Source organism: Erinaceus europaeus, chromosome 2 (assembly GCF_950295315.1).
Source record: "Erinaceus europaeus chromosome 2, mEriEur2.1, whole genome shotgun sequence".
NCBI lineage: Eukaryota > Metazoa > Chordata > Mammalia > Eulipotyphla > Erinaceidae > Erinaceus > Erinaceus europaeus.
Window position 1 is genome coordinate 39,711,516 of NC_080163.1, and position 15,952 is coordinate 39,727,467.

The 15,952-nt window shown below is 42.6% G+C and overlaps 1 protein-coding gene across 4 annotated transcripts in view; it reads left to right on the forward strand.

Annotated features, from left to right (window-relative positions):
* SLC25A48 (solute carrier family 25 member 48) overlaps positions 1-15,474 on the forward strand; it is a 71,269-nt gene extending 55,795 nt beyond the window's left edge. For 2 of the 4 annotated variants that reach the window (XM_016192548.2, XM_060178354.1), the window contains 3 exons: positions 2,791-2,924; positions 8,762-8,891; positions 11,693-12,047. In XM_016192548.2, the coding sequence (XP_016048034.2) occupies positions 2,791-2,924; positions 8,762-8,884 (257 nt within the window). In that variant the 3' untranslated portion in view covers positions 8,885-8,891; positions 11,693-12,047. Of the gene's footprint in view, positions 1-2,790; positions 2,925-8,761; positions 8,892-11,692; positions 12,048-14,963 lie in introns of those variants that run through there. The other 2 variants (XM_060178344.1, XM_060178365.1) reach the window with 2 other exon arrangements.
* The last annotated feature ends 478 nt before the right edge of the window (positions 15,475-15,952 follow it).

Below are 15,952 nucleotides of genomic sequence, written 5' to 3' on the forward strand. Positions count from 1 at the left end.
TAAGTAGAAGAGAAGACCATAGTGCATAGGTAGGTAAAGTCTTCACTTATCTGGGAGTTGCGCAGGTCCAGTCCCACGTTGTAGCGCCATATGTTGTTTTCACCGGGCTGGCTTCATGGGCGGGTAACAGATGACCAGGGACTCATGGTTGAGCTGTAGGCAGTATCTCTTTATTCATGCAGGATGCAGCACAATCTAAGCCGAGCTAAGCTAAACTAAAGGTACTGTAAAACTCATAATGTTGTCTTTATATATACTTGCCAAGCAGGGTGGAAACAGGATGTGACATAGAGAGGGTGGAGAGAAAAGTGACTGGTGAAAATCAGAGTGTGACAAGGAGAGGATCAGGGTGTGACAAGGAGAGGGGATGGAGCAGGTGAGAATTCTATCACTAATGCCCTGGAGGGAGGGTGGTGCTTGTTAACAGCAGTTATGTAAGTAGAATGAAGGGGTTATGTAAATAGAATAGTGTTAAGCAGAGGGGATTTAAACCAAATGAAACAGAAGGGGTCTCATGCATACCAACATGGCATGAAGCACAAGGACCTGAGTAAGAATCCTGGTTGGAGCCCCTAGCTCCCCACCTGCAGGGGAGTCGCTTCACAAGCGGTGAAGCAGGTCTGCAGGTGTCTATATTTCTCTCCCCCTCTCTGTCTTCCCCTCCTCTGTACATTTCTCTCTGTCCTATCTAACAATGAATACATCAATAACAACAATAACAATAACTACAGCAACAGTAAAAAACAACAAGGGCAACAAAAGGGAAAATAAATAAATAATTTTTTAAAAAGTAGATATATATAGATATATAATTATAGGTATAAAGTCAACCCATACCTGTGACCTTGGGAGAACTACTGCAATTTCCAATGGAAGTAATGTGGACACAGAAGTCTGGTGGTGGGAACATTATGGAATTATACCCCTATTATCTTATAATTTTGTAAATCAATGTTAAATCACTAATAAAAATAAATACAGAAAAAAAAACAATTTCAAATACACATCTACTTTTGTGGTGACAGTAGAATGGTTATTTGACTTCCTGTCTCAGCACCCTACCCTGCAATCCCCTTTCACTTATTGTAGAAGTCAGTACTTGACCCCATGGCTTTCAAGCTCCTCAGTTTACAACTACCTATTACCATTATGACCACATTTTGTACTCCAGGTGCTTCCCCCTTACCCATTCTACTTCAGCCATACTGGCTTCTGCCACAAGGAGACCCAACGGGTCCCCCCCTTCTCCACAAAGCTTTTACACTTGCTATTCCTGCCACTTGGGTTTAGCAACAGATAGGTCATCAAGGATTTTGATAAGACAATCTCCATTTTGATGGAGAGAAGTATATGAAAACCAGAGTGAAGTCTAATGATGCAATGAAGGGAACTAGAGAACCCAAATACATATAACACTTCTGAGGGATTTGATTATGTTGTAGCTGTTGAGAGAAAAATGTAGCTACAGTCAGAAGGGTGTGTGGAATTAAAGAGAGGATTATTGTTTTGTTTTGTCCAGAGTACTACTTAACTCTGGTATATGGTTGTGCCCAGAATTGAACCTGGGACCTCCAAACCTCAGGAAATCTGTTGCATAACCATTATGATATCTTCCTGACCTAAGAGGATTACTTTATATGAAGACTGATCTGGTAGCACATTTGATGCATATGGGGATTTTTACAGAAAATAAAATAATCATTTCTCCTCCTCATCCTTGTCATCATTAACAGCTGTACTTGAAACTCAACCCATAGCCATCAAATGAAAAACGTTTTCCTTTTGCCCCCATGTGTCTGGGACCTACCTGTGCCCAGTACCTGTTGGATGAGTGGACAAGCAAGTCTCCATCAGCTCTCATTTCTGGTGGGAACAGATTTGAGTGGCCTGGCTAGTAAATATCACTCTCTAAGAACCTAGTATGTGAGCAGCACCTGGGCTGATTCCAGGGAAGCAGCCTGTTGTCCTCACAAGTGGGAGGAAGGAGGACAGGTCCACAGGGGCACCCAGAGGTCATGTCTGGCTGCCAGGTCAGGAGCCCAGGATGAATAGAATGCCCAGAGCAGGCTAAATTCTTTGGGAGGTTCTCAGCTGCAATAACAAAAACTTGTTAACAAGATATGTTGGACTTTGGTATCAATTCCCTTTTTCCTCACCACCCAAGAATGTGCCAATTTCTGTATCTAATACAGTAACTTGATGTTATTGTGCACAAGTCCTTTGAACATTAAAATACCCAATCTAAGACACCAGTGCTTATTCAATGAGAGTGTCCTAGCACTGTGGTCCAAAGACTTCTAGTCCACATATCTGGAAAACATAAGAGATTTTTAAAGACCTACCCTGCCCTTCTCTGTTAGCCCAATACTGGATTCTCCTTGACAGGTGGTCTGTCTGCAAGAGTTAAATCAGAGTAAATCCTGCCTCCAGGAACAGCAAGTCTGTTCAGCCTGGCCTCTCTCCCATGATGCCCCAGAAAGGGTGCACAGTAGTGGTGAAACCTATTCCTGTTTCCCTAAGAGATACCTTTCAGTCCTGAAGTCCTGGATATGGACCTGGTACTGTGCTAATTCATAACTTGAACAAATTTGTTCTTATAGCAATTCAACAATGATAAGGCCTTGCAAAGCCCACACCAAGCAGCCAGGGAAGACCAAGAACAACCTTCACATGTGCTATCCCTGAGGTTTCCAGCTTGTGGAACCTCTGATGGCAGAAATCTGGGAGGACCCAGGTTCCCTCTGGTTCTTGATCAGTCAGTTCGTGATACTGGTTTGTCTCTATATACAGGAGCAATTTCTTGGGGGACAGCAACACCCATGGATGTTGTGAAAAGTCGACTCCAAGCTGATGGGGTTTATGTAAACAAATACAAAGGTGTCTTGGATTGCATCACCCAGAGTTACCAGAAAGAAGGTCTTAAAGTAAGTCTTACAGTGGTCGGTTTGAGTCCCTAGAAGGTGAGTCAGACATTTGGGAGGGGATGGGGTTCTGGGAGAGGGAGTCTGCAAATGGAATGGCTATTACCATTTATTATGCACCAAGTGTGAGCCTTGCTAAGTTTAGTTCTACCTCAGGGCAGGTGGAGGAGTTGATTCTGTACCCACCTGACAGGTTCAGAGAGATCTAGTAACCTTCCTTAGGCCACACAGGCAGTGTATGGCAGAGTCAGGACCTAGAGGCACATATGACTGTCATCAAAGCTTGCCTTTTCATCCGGATAGACCAGTGTGCTTTCCTACTCACAGCTAAGTGCCTCACCCTTATTCTTCTTTCAAGGAGGCAGTCCCAGAGCCACCTTTGCTCAAAAGCAATCACTGTTAAGATTTTCCTAAGATGTATTCCAAAAATATCCATAGCTTGTTCAAGCCTATATGTGTATTTATTTTTGTATGATTACATGTAAATATAATTATTAATGTAAAAAAACACAACCCCACCCCAGTGTCCTGGGAAACTGAGCTGTCACATAGATTCCAGCAGCAGCACCAGCAGGAAAAATGTCTTTTCCCAAATCTAAAGGATGACTTCAGTCCCACTTTGTTGGGGGTGGGGGGTATTGGCTCTATGAAGTGTCTGCTCTGAGGCAGTCTTTACTACATCTCACTGGGAAAGAATCCACAATTCTAAATCATCCTGTTCACATTTTCTTATGGAAGAAGAATTCATTGAATAAAGGAGGACTGAAAGGAGTAAAATAATAACAGTGTTACACAATTTCATTAATTTTTTTATAACTCACTTAATGATGGCTAGTAAAGCAGCCTTCATTATACAGACAGTAAGTGTTCATGAAGTCCATGGCAATACCAAGCTGGACTAGAAGAATGTCCTGATAGTTTGGAGGGAAGAAGGCCCTGGTAGTTTGGGGTCCATTCTTGTAAACTGTGAAGACAGTCTTGGAATTCACAGGACATGATGGCTCAACATTGGAAAGTTGTCATCTGAAATGATGAGACTAGAGAAGGGGGTTGTTGTCTTATAGCTGCACAGAGATCACTCCTTAAGGGGTATATACTATGGTATGGGATTGGATGACATTTTAGACAGGCAAGCTACCTGAGTTAATAGGGTCAGCTGCCCTTTGGTTCAATCCATGGAGGGTCTAGAACCCTCCCCCCACTCCTAGAAACCCCTTACCACTATAATTTATCCTAAGGATCCTTTCAGCTCAGAGACTATTTCTTTTTATGTAAGGTTCATTCATTCATTCATATGTCCAACTATCCATCCATCCATTTATCCATCATTCACTTAGTCAAATTTATAGAGGTTCTCCTGGCCAAGCACAATGCAATTGCTAAATATTTAGAAGTAAAGCATGCATAGCCTCCTCTTGCTACCCGGACTATAATGATTAATAAAAGAGCTGTGTGAGAAATGCTGTGATGGTAGAGACACTAAGTTCACAAGAGGTGAGGGTCTGTAATTCAACTTGTGGTATCCATGGGGACACTGCCAGAAGGTACAGCCTAGTCTGGTGAGTAGTCCAGCAGAGGAGACCAGAAAAGGCCCTGGGGTGAGAGCTATCTGGTATTTAGAAGTGCCAGGCCAAATCCTACCCAAAGTCAGTGGCAGATCCTCCCCTGGCTCTTACAGGGTAGAGCATGGATGTTCCTGGCAGATCCAGGGAATGATGTGGACTAATCCCTGGACAGTATGGAGCCACTGAGGCTTCGTGGGAATAGACTCTGGTGGATTTGTGTTCTGAATGCCCAAGGGGAAAAGCCACAGGTCTGTGTTTTATTTGTCTCCTTTGGGCCTTGCAGAAAAACAGACCACCACTGCTGGAGAGAGGTCATATCTTTCTATCTGGAGTGTCCCATGGCTCTGACAGAAGGCTCACACATCAAGCTGCTTTCTGCCTGGCTAAGCCTCACAAAACCCAACTCAGGTCCACAGAGGAACAAACCTCTGTGGTCATTCAGCACAGAATTTTCCTCTTGGAACTTGACCCAATTCCTGGTAGTTATTCAGTCAGTCTGGCTGAGTCTGTGGAATTTCAGAAGTTTAGACATTAGACGGAGGTATGTTAATGTTACAAGGATTCTGCTTGCCCCCTACCTGACTTTAACTAAACCTCTTTTCACCTCTGAGGTTCCTGTTCTCTGGATTCAAGGTTCTGTGCAAGCCCACTGAACTCTTGCTCTGCCCTCTCAGACTAAATTGCACCTCCGTAGGCTGCCAGAGTGTAAATGTGCAGGCTCTTCTCATGAAGGAAGGAAGGTTCATGTGACTCTCTGGCCATAGACCAGGCCTGCACCTGTGCTGACACCACAGAACCCAACAGCCAAGAAAACTCAGAGAAATGCAAAGGGTTGGATTCCTACTTAATTAAAAATCTCAGGGCAGTTCTATTTCCTAGTATAGACAGAAGTCAGATAATAAGGTACTCCCTTATTCCTGGTCACTTTCCGGGGTTTTTTATGCTTGGATGGAGGTTTTTTTTTTTTAAGTGTTTTTATTTTTTTATTTATTATAGGATAGAGACAGAAGGAATTGAGAAGGGAGGGGGAGACAGAAAGGGAGAAAGATACCTGCAGCCTTGCTCCACAACTTGTGAATCATTCCCTTTTGCAGGTGGGGACCAGGGGCTTAAACCTGCAACCTTGCACACTGCAATGTGTATATTTAACCAGGTGCACCACTGCCTGCCCCCTACCCTTTTTTTTTAAAAAAAGATATAAACAAAGAGTCAGAAAGACAGGGGAAAATAATGAAATAGATCATAGCCTCAAAGCTTCCTTCAGTGCTGTGGGTCCTTGGTTCAAAGCTGGAAAAGCAACACACTACCCAAGTGAGCTATTTAGCCAGAACCTAGATGGGCATTAACTAGAGATGCATTGTCTCTCCCAGAGATGTTTAAGGTCATCTGCTTGCCATGCTTCTTTCACTAAAGCCCTTATCAGTTCTCACTGTGTGCCAGGTTAAGCTGAAAGGATTCCTGCATAAAGCTTCTCGTCTCTAAGAGATCATTTTTCTTCTTCTCTTGCTTCCTAATTCACTTCCCCTTCACATGTGTGCATTCTAAACCTTTAATTAGTTCAAAATCTCACCAAAGTTACAGAAAAAAATCCCTTCAAATGTTGGTGGTCCTGAAGGCTCTGCACACAGTGGGTGCACACTAGATGCCATCAGCCAGTACTAGGTAGCACTCTCCTCTCACCTGTTTTTTTTTTTTTTTTTTTTTACAGAACTTTGCTGCAAAACTAACCAGGAGGTATCCTTCTGGCTTACACTCCAACAAGACCTAGAGGGAACTGAGGGAATCATTTCAGAGTTTTACTGCAAGTTAGCAGTGCAGCTCTCATTACTGTTAATAAAAGTTACAGAGATAATCATCCTGGAATGGTAGAGAACTTCTTATAGATTTTGAACACTGCAAGGGCTGGAATAACAGCACACTGATCAGTGTCTACACAGCATTAGGCAGAAAGGTTTGGGGAGCAAGGGGAGCATCTTGTCAAATTGATTAGGAATGAATGACAAATGTAGGTGTCTAGTGTGACAGATTGAGTTAAGCAGCTCATCTTCCACAGTGCATAACTCCTCCTGGTGATTGATGTTGAGTGCTACTCTGTGTAAAGCCATGACTACTGGTCATAAAGATGGTGATAATCACAGGGGCAGGCACTGTATTAGTGCTTCGGTGGCCTCATTTCATTTATTCCTGACACATCTTTCTCAGGTCAACAATATTATTACCCCCATTTCACAATTGGGAAAATTGAGTTCCCAAGACTTCTCCATTCTTTTAAGTGACACAGATGTGCTGTGCATCAACTCCATGCCTGCAGTCTTTTACTTACTTATTTATATATTTATTCCCTTTTTGTTGCCCTTGTTATTTTATTGTTGTAGTTATTATTGTTGTCTGTCTTCATTGTTGGATAGGACAGAGAGAAATGGAGAGAGGAGGGAAAAACAGAGGAGGGGAGAGAAAGAGAGACACCTGCAGACCTGCTTCACCGCTTGTGAAGCGACTCCCCTGCAGGTGGGGAGCCGGGGGCTCCAACTGGGATCCCGGGGCTCCAACCTGGATCCCTACACCAGTCCTTGCACTTTGCACGATGTGTGCTTAACCCACTGCGCTACTGCCCAACTCCCTGCCTGCAGTCTTAAGCACCATCTGAACCCTTTTTTAAAATTATTATTTATTTTCCCTTTTTGTTGCCCTTGTTGTTTTATTGTTGTTGTAGTTATTGTTGTTGATGTCGTTGTTGGATAGGACAGAGAGAAATGGAGAGAGTAAAGGAAAACAGAAGGGGGAGAGGAAGACAGACACCTGCAGACCTGCTTCACTGCCTGTGAAGCGACTTCCCCGCAGGTGGGGAGCCAGGGCTCGAACCAGGGTCCTCATGCCGGTCCTTGTACTTCGCGCATTGTGCGCTTAACCTACTGTGCTACCACCCAACCCCGCATATGAACCTTTTACCACTCTGGCCCTCTAGGAGCTTGTGCTTTGAGCCACTTGTCAGTGTTTGGTCATTACTGGGTGCTCTGTCCATCACTGCAGAGTGAAGTCAAGAGTTCCAAGTTCCAGATTCACAGGAAACATACATATGTGTGTCTCTGTATTGGTGTGTGTGTGTGTGTGTGTGTGTGTACAGAGAGTTGAGTAATAAGGCAAGTGTCCATGGTTGTTCGTGGCATGCAGTAGTTGACCCATGTTACTGTGTATCAGGCCTGGAAGAGAAATTGTCTTCAGATATGGCATGAAGTGGGGCAGGAGCCTGACTGGGGCATTCTGCATAGTGCTGGCTTGCATGGGTCCTTTGAGCTCTGTGGGACACAGCCTACAGAGTTATGCTAATATTACAAGGATCCTGCTTGCCCCCTAACCTGGATAACTATAGAATTTGACTTTAAACCTTTTTTTTTTTTTTTTTACTTCTGAGGGTTCTGTTCTTTCAGGGGGTCTACAGAGGCAGCACACCGCAAACCTTATCTTTGCCCTTGAGCTGTGGCCCTGTAGAAGGTGTAGTCCAACTTCTATGATAACACCACCTTGCTGGCACTTGTGTGGGTGGCCTCGCAGCAGGAATAAGCTGGAATGACCTCTCGTGCTAGATCTATGTCTCAACAACAGAAAGAGATGAGGGGACCATTTAGCTGCAAACAATCTGATTTATTGTATAGAAGGCAGCATTTAAATAGCAGAAGGGAACAAAGGACACTTTCACATGTGACAATAATTATGGGTTTTTAATGGTCAGAACCCTCATGGTGAAGGATCTAAGGAATGTAGAGAATTGATAGGGTAGAGGAGAGTTCAGAGATGATTAGTGGCTATTGGGTAAGAGAGTTAATTAACTGAAGGTATTGAGAAAAACATGTTAATTATACCAGCAAGGGAGAGGTATAAAGAGAAAAGCAGAATATTGATATATGGAGTATATGTGATCAAGGAAAGAGGAAATGGAGGGTGGGCCTTACTATTATTCTACTGACAGGCTGGGATGATAGAGTATAGTCTGTATGTGATCAAAGATGGTGAACTTATAGTGAACTTTAAGCAGGCAACCATTTGGTTTGTAACAAGGGAGTGAGTTAAGTGTTAGGGGATGTAGGTAGGTTTTTGTGATGCTTGGGAGACTGACAAGAGGAAACTGAGTCAGAAAAGCTTTTCCCTCCATGTTTGACCCCTGAAAGGGACAGGCTGACAGGTGGGGTATCTTTTCAGACCTCCATCTTTATGATGGGAGTTCCCCTATGCTCTTACCATGCTTTCACAATTATCCCACACCACCTCCTGTCAAAGGTGTTTTTCAGAGGCATCACCGTGAACACTGTCCGGGGCTTCCCCATGAGTGCAGCCATGTTCCTTGGGTATGAACTCTCGCTGCAGGCATTCCGCAGGGACCACACGGTGACTAGCTCCTGAGTACCAGGTCAGTGAAGTGAAGCTTGTCATGGAAATGCTGTGATCTTCTCCAGTGTCCCTCTGTCATTTGTTTTCTGTCTAGTCTATGTTAAATCTTTGGAATTTCTGCTCTTGTCACCAAAAAGCCTTCTTCTGAAGTGTCCACCTATGACTTGGGGGAGCTAAATGTTCAATGACTAGGGTCTACACAGAACATACCTGTTTATGGTTTGTATCTATCCTTGCTCCCATTCAGCAGTCTTGGCAGCCCTTGGAGAGAAATGCATTTAAGCTGGGTGTGGGAATGAGGACTCCAGGTACAGCAGCCATCTCCTGGCATTTTCTCACCTCCTTACTGAACTCAGTCTGAGTCTGAGAGCTACCAATGGGCTCCCAAAGCCTCTTGCCCCTTGTAGTGGGATTTAACAACTCTTGTTTGTCATCTAGGCCTTACTCTGGAAGTTGTTTGTTCCAGGGAGCTCCAGCTTGAAGGCACTGTGTCTTCTGTAGGCTGCTGTCCCCAAACCCTACTGCTCCTGTCCCACATTTAGCTGCATCATAGCTGTCTGATGTTTTCCTTGCCTTCCAGCCAGCATGAAAGTCCCAGAAGAGCTCCAGCTATTTTTTAATCTGTGAATGACTGTTTCCTCATACAGAGTCTGACACATAAATGGTCACTTAGAAACATACTGAAACTGGCAAAAATAGCTCACTTGTATAGTGTGCCTGCTTTGTCATGCATGCAACCCAATTTTGAGGCTTACACCCCCCACCCACACACACTGGAGGAAGCTCTAATGTCATGGTTGGTGCCTCCTATTAGTTGGGGCAATCTCTGTATATCTATCTATCTATCTACCTATCTATCTATCTATCTATCTATCAATTGATCTACCTGTGTATCTATCTATCTATCTATCTCTATCTCTACCCCCTCTCTCTCTCTTAACCTCACTCTCTCTCTTTATCTAACAGGAAAAAAACTCATCTCAGAGTAGATGGCTGGCCAACCTTTAATATAGCCTCTACTCTATCTGTTCTTTTTAAAATCTCATTTCCTGATCTGACTCCAAATTGACTATCTGTACAACTCAGAGGATAAAATGAAGTGATTCATTGAATTTTCCAGTTTGTCAAGAAACCATTTTGCCTTGCCCTGGTGAATGCAATTTCTCTTAAGAAGGATGATCTCCTTCAGGAAGGCCTAGAGAACTTCCTTGCTGACTCCCTTGGGATGGTGGGTTCCTGCCAGGATACATGGATTTGGCCAGAGCCTGGATCCATGATCTACAGTCATGATGGATATGGCTGACTAAGTGAGCTCAGAACAGAGGCTGGCTTTACTTTATTTATTTATTTTCATGTTTATTTATAATTAACAGTGGGTTGCAAGGTTGTAACATTACAGAGTATAATTCCACACTGTACCTACCACCGAAGTTCTATGTCCCCAACCTTCTACCTCTTAAAGATAACTACCATATTTCTCATAAAAATCTTAGAAACAGTTTGCTTCTGTTTTTTGTTTGTTCTTCAAGTTCATGTATATAAGTTTTCTAGATTCCACATGTGAATGAAACCACCTGGTAGTTGGCTTTCATCTCTTTATTTATTGCACTAAGCATAATCACCTCCAGTTCCATCCATTTTGTCCCAAAGAACACAATATCATCCTTTTTTATTACAGAGTAATATTCCATGATGTATATATCCCATAACTTCTTTACTCAGTCACTTCTTTTTTAAAAAATATTTATTCCCTTTTGTTGCCCTTGTTGTTTTATTATTGTTGTTATTGCTGTTGTTGTTGGGTAGGACAAAGAGAAATGGTGAGAGGAGGGGAAGACAGAGTGGGGGAGAGAAAGGTAGACAGCTGCAGACCTGCTTCACCACCTGTGAAGCAAACCCCCTTCAGGTGGAGAGCAGGGGGCTCAAACAGGGATTCTTAAGCTGGTCCTTGTACTTTGCGCCACCTGAACTACCACCCGACTTCCTACTCAGCCATTGCTTTATGGTCATTTGGGCTGTTTACACTCTGACTATTGTTAATAATGCAACTATGAATATTGGGGTAGAAATGGCTCTTCAATTAGTGACTGCAGGACCTTTGGATAAATATCTCAGAGTAAGTTCATCCAAGTTGTTAGCTACTTTTTTCTTCCAGACCCGATTTTTAAAATTCTCCTTACTTTCTTTTATGAAATAAATTAAAAATTAATCTTAATAATAAAATAAAATATGACTATACTAACCACCTGTTCTAATTCAAGAAAACCAAGGAAGGACCTTTAACAAGTCCTGGACTTGAATTTATCAAGTTGCTCTGAGATCTCTTTGACCACTGCCTCCTAATACTCTAGACTGAGGACAGAGATGATGAATATTAGTGATGTAGGGAGTCCTACACTCTCTATGAAATGGTGGGATGAGGACACCCTCGAGAGCCCCAAACAAGTCTTAGGAATGACCTGGCATTATTGCCAAGTGCCTGTACAGTACACAGTTCTGCTTCAGCAGCTCCAACTGTTTTTTAACAACTGGATACAGAGCTCCCCTCTCCCAGCTCCCACCAGTCTTTGGCGGAAAACTGCTTTCTTGTCAATCATCTACCGTTACTTTTCTCCCAAGCTGTACAAAGTGGCACAAGGATCATTTGAAACCCAATCAACACTACTTGAGGCTGCTATTTAATGAAAATATTTATTTTACCTGTTCATGTGAAGAAACCAGAATCAGACAAGATGAGGTAAACAAGATGGTAGACTGGAGATCTTTATGACTGATTATCCTATGAAGAAATTGTTATTTATCTTCCCTTCCTCCCTCAAGGTCAGCATCACCTAACCATGCAGTGTCACCTAGCTGGGGTTTCATTCTGCTACATTTTGATATAATGTCAGCATCTCCAAGCCTCACAGAATTTACTGGAGAGAAGGGAAGATTTGCCATCACAGCCCTGTGTCTGGTAGTCCCTTAGCCAACATCGATGACCAGAAGTTTCTTCCTACCCAGTTTCAAGCACTCTATTTACCTCCTGGCTGGGGATGCTGACCTACTGCCTGGAAAGGAAGCAATGGACCATTGATCAGTGTCTATTCCAGATCCACACTGATACCTTGTACAAAGTGGGGTGAAATAGATCCTGCCTCCACAATTGCTCTGAAATTGCGGGAGGATGGGGGACTACATAGCAGCTGGAGATGCCTCTGAGTTCCCAAGTAAAAACACTGAGAATTTCTTCGACATTCCAGTCCCAGGTGCTTCTCCTGGCTTTCAGGAGAGAAGGCTACCCTCACTCTTTCTTCTGTCTAGATACTGTAAGTACTGCCAGTCCAGAGACTATCTTGGTGCCCAAAGCTGAGGAGAGGAACTGAGGGTGGTAAATTCCCTTCTCTTTCCCCACCTTCCTAAGAAGCGGAGGGAAGGGCATTGTGGACAAAGAGGAAAGTATGTGGGTGCTCTCCAGACCTGAGCATCAACAAGGACTGATCAATCCCATTAGTGGTGCTAAGTGGTGGGGTAGGTACTCTCTGGACCTTGTTTTTACATTGAAAACAAAACCAAATAAAATATTTTGTCCACCAGTTTCCAGAAGAATGTCATTATTCTGGACTCTCTTACTCTCTTGAGCCACATATGAGGAGGCTGTCGTTCCTGATGTCATATTACCATTCTGTGCCTACAACAAGCATCCTTAGTGAGCCATGGAGCCCTGTCCTGCTAAGCTGAATGCAGCTTCAGAGTTTTTCTCAATGTGGTGTATTGAGGGGCCACCACCAGCCACTCAGGGTTGGCACAGTTTACTTTTTTTTTACCGTCCCTGGCTGTCACCATAGTGGGGAAAATGTCCATAGATTCTTTTTTGTTTGTCTGTTTCTTTGAAGAGTGCCTGTTCTTAATCTATCCATTCCTTCCTAACTCTAACTTGAGTGATCTGGGGCATGTCTGTGAAAATTCCCTGCCCTAAAAGATCCAACACCAAGACAAAGTCTGACTCCCCAGCACAAAGAAGTTGTAAGTGTTCAATCTCACAGATTTCTTGTTATCAGGCAGAGGCCTTCCTTCTTGAAGTAAAACCCTCACCATAAGCTCTGCTTTTTCTTCTTCATAGCAATGGAAGTGTAGGGTGCCCTGGGCAGCTCTAAAGACTACAGCATAAACTCTTCATCTTTCCAGCCATAGGGCATTCATTCATTCATTCATTCATTCATTCATTCATTTATTCATTCATTCATTCCATCATCAAGTATTTGCTAATCACCTACTGTGTACAAATACTGTCTTGAGGATAGAGGAAAATTAAGGGTGGCCACTGTAGTACCTTTCCCTTCTGGTGCATTAGGCAGGGTTCAATTTATGGTGAAGAAACTCTACATGCCACTCAACATCACTGCGTCCAGGCAAACGCTGTGGTATCTGGAGAAGAGATGTTTGCTGGCATCTAGTCGATTCTCAAAGGAGCTGGAGATCTTTTCCAGAACACATTCTAGAGAAAACTACATCTGACCATTTTCTGCTGAGTCTGGCTTCCCAGGATTTTGGAGGTAGTGCCCATATTCAGCTTAAGAGCCTATGTGACCTCTGCATCCCTATAGGTCTGAGCTCTTATTCTGTGGTCATGAGTAGGAACGTTCCAAGTTGCCCCAATATCAGGACCCATCTTTCTCAGGTGGTAGATAAGAATATATTCTCCAGCCTCCCTTGGGAGGATGGAACATTCTCTACCATTGTTGATCTACGTTGAGACTACACTTCCTTCTGCTGTTCAGCTCTTGGAATAGCACAAATAACAAAGATGGTATTATGTCCTAGTGTAGAAAAGAGAAAGTTAGGGCTGGGTGGTGGTGCACCAGGTTGAGCTCACGAATTACAGTGTGCAAGCACCTGGGCTTAAGACCCCATTCCCACCTGCAGGAGGAAAGCTTCACGAGTGTTGAAACAGTACTGTAGGTATCTCTCTTTCTCTCTCCTTCTCTGTATCCCCCCTCCTGTTGATTTCTGGCCAGCTCTACCATATAAATAAAGGTAATAAAAAATTAAAAAAGAAAGAAAAGATAAAATTATTCCAACATATATATGCAGAATGGAACCATAATTAAAGCTTTCCATAATCCCTGTCATAACTGTTCTTCCATTTCGCCTTTCATTCCTCCAAACACTGTTCCATTTACCTGGATTCCACTCACTTTGCCCATCTCACATATTACTAAGCAAATAATGGACATTCAAATATTTGTTGATAGAATGACTGAGTAGTTCAACAAATCCAACAGTTGAGTTTCTATCTGTCCACCCCATTCTGGTTTTCCTGTCTCTGTGTTTTTCTTTAGCCTGAATACCTTGGCCTCCACCTCCAAGCACAGGAATACTCCCTGCACTCCAAGAACCAACCTACATCTTCTGGATGTTCCTTCTCTTTCCAAGAAGTTCCCATGACATTCCCACATATATATCTTCTAGAGCAATGTGTCCTCTTGTGCTTCTATCCCATCTGTACACCTTATCTCCCCTTGAAACTTCCCCTGCTAGACCCAGCACAGCAACAATCACAGACAGTGCTTGGAATGCACTATGAGCAAACTGGAAACATAATAGTGATTATTGAGAATTGTCTGTTGCCATGGACAATAGATAGCCACTAATAGAAAAGGAGCCTAAATAAACTCAAGTGCATCTTCAGTCTATAATGATAATACACCATCACTGAGAAGAGTGAGATAGGGCTACATACATTTTTATGAAAACATGTTATCACTGTAGTAAGTACAAAAATAAAGTGGCAGAATAGAATGTAAGATGCTAGTCAGTAGAAATGTATATTATATCTGTGTATTATATATTTTCAGACTATAACATAGAAATATATAATTGCATACATAGTTGTATATAATTATATAGGTGATGAAAAAATCTAAAAGGCTATGTAACAATCTTAGTGGTGACTATGTGGACAGTGTGGGTTTGGGAGATTGATTTTAGTGTCTAATTTGATGATGATGATGTCTTGGTATGCCTCTATAGTGTTTCATTGTTTTGCAATGAGCAATATATTGTTTTTATAATTTTTCTTTAATAAAGGCTTATTTTTTTATTTTTACAGAGCTAGGTCCCATGCTGAGTACTTGATTCTTGGACTTCCACTGGTTCTGCTATGCTGACTCCACATAGCCTGTACCCACTTCCCAACAGGACCTGGGCTGGTTGACACAACTCAACCTTAATGAAGGAACTGGACCCCAACCTCACAGTAGACATAATGGGGAGGGTCAGCCAGCAACTCCCCCCTTTCTCATAGATTCGGGGGGTCAGTAGTTTTAGTATGCATAAGGACCCAGATTTGAGCAGGCACCATATGGAAACATAATGCAAAGAGGAAGCTTCAGGAGCAGTGCAGTGGTGCTATGGTCTCTCTTCTCTTTCAATCCTTTCATCTGAAACAAAGAAAAAAAAGAAGGACCTGATGGAATAATAAGGGAATAAAGTCCTACTGAAAGCCCTGATAGCAGAAAAATGGAATACAGTTAACTCAGTTTTAAAGAAAGATTGAAATATAGATATTTAATTAAAATTGTGTTGTACAGTATATTTGAAAATTAATAAGACTCTATATTAAATATTCTTAACACACACACACACAGAGTTCACCCTCTTGTGAGGTCTTGGATGTATTTATTACCTTGATAATCCACATTGTATATCTTTCCAGAGTGTATACACATATCAAACCATCACACCAAAACTTTAAATATATGAAGTTATATTTGTCAAACATTCTTCAGTAATTCAGTGAGAGAGAAGAAAGGATAAAATTACAGCAGAATTTTCCAAGTCATATCCCAGTTTTGATGGCTGCCTTCCAGGCTCAGTGAGCCTTAGACTTAACCTGGACATGCAAAAAAGAATAAGGCTAACCATTAATCATATTATAACTGACGTCCTCCACAGCAGTCTCGCTCACTCTGAAAAACTATTGCCAGGCCAGCAAGATAGCTGTGAGGGTACCTCCTTTGCCAAGTTCTTGACCCAGGCTCCAGTTCAGCCCCCAATGCACCAGAATAAGTTTTGGTATTATGACATATTTCCCTCGTT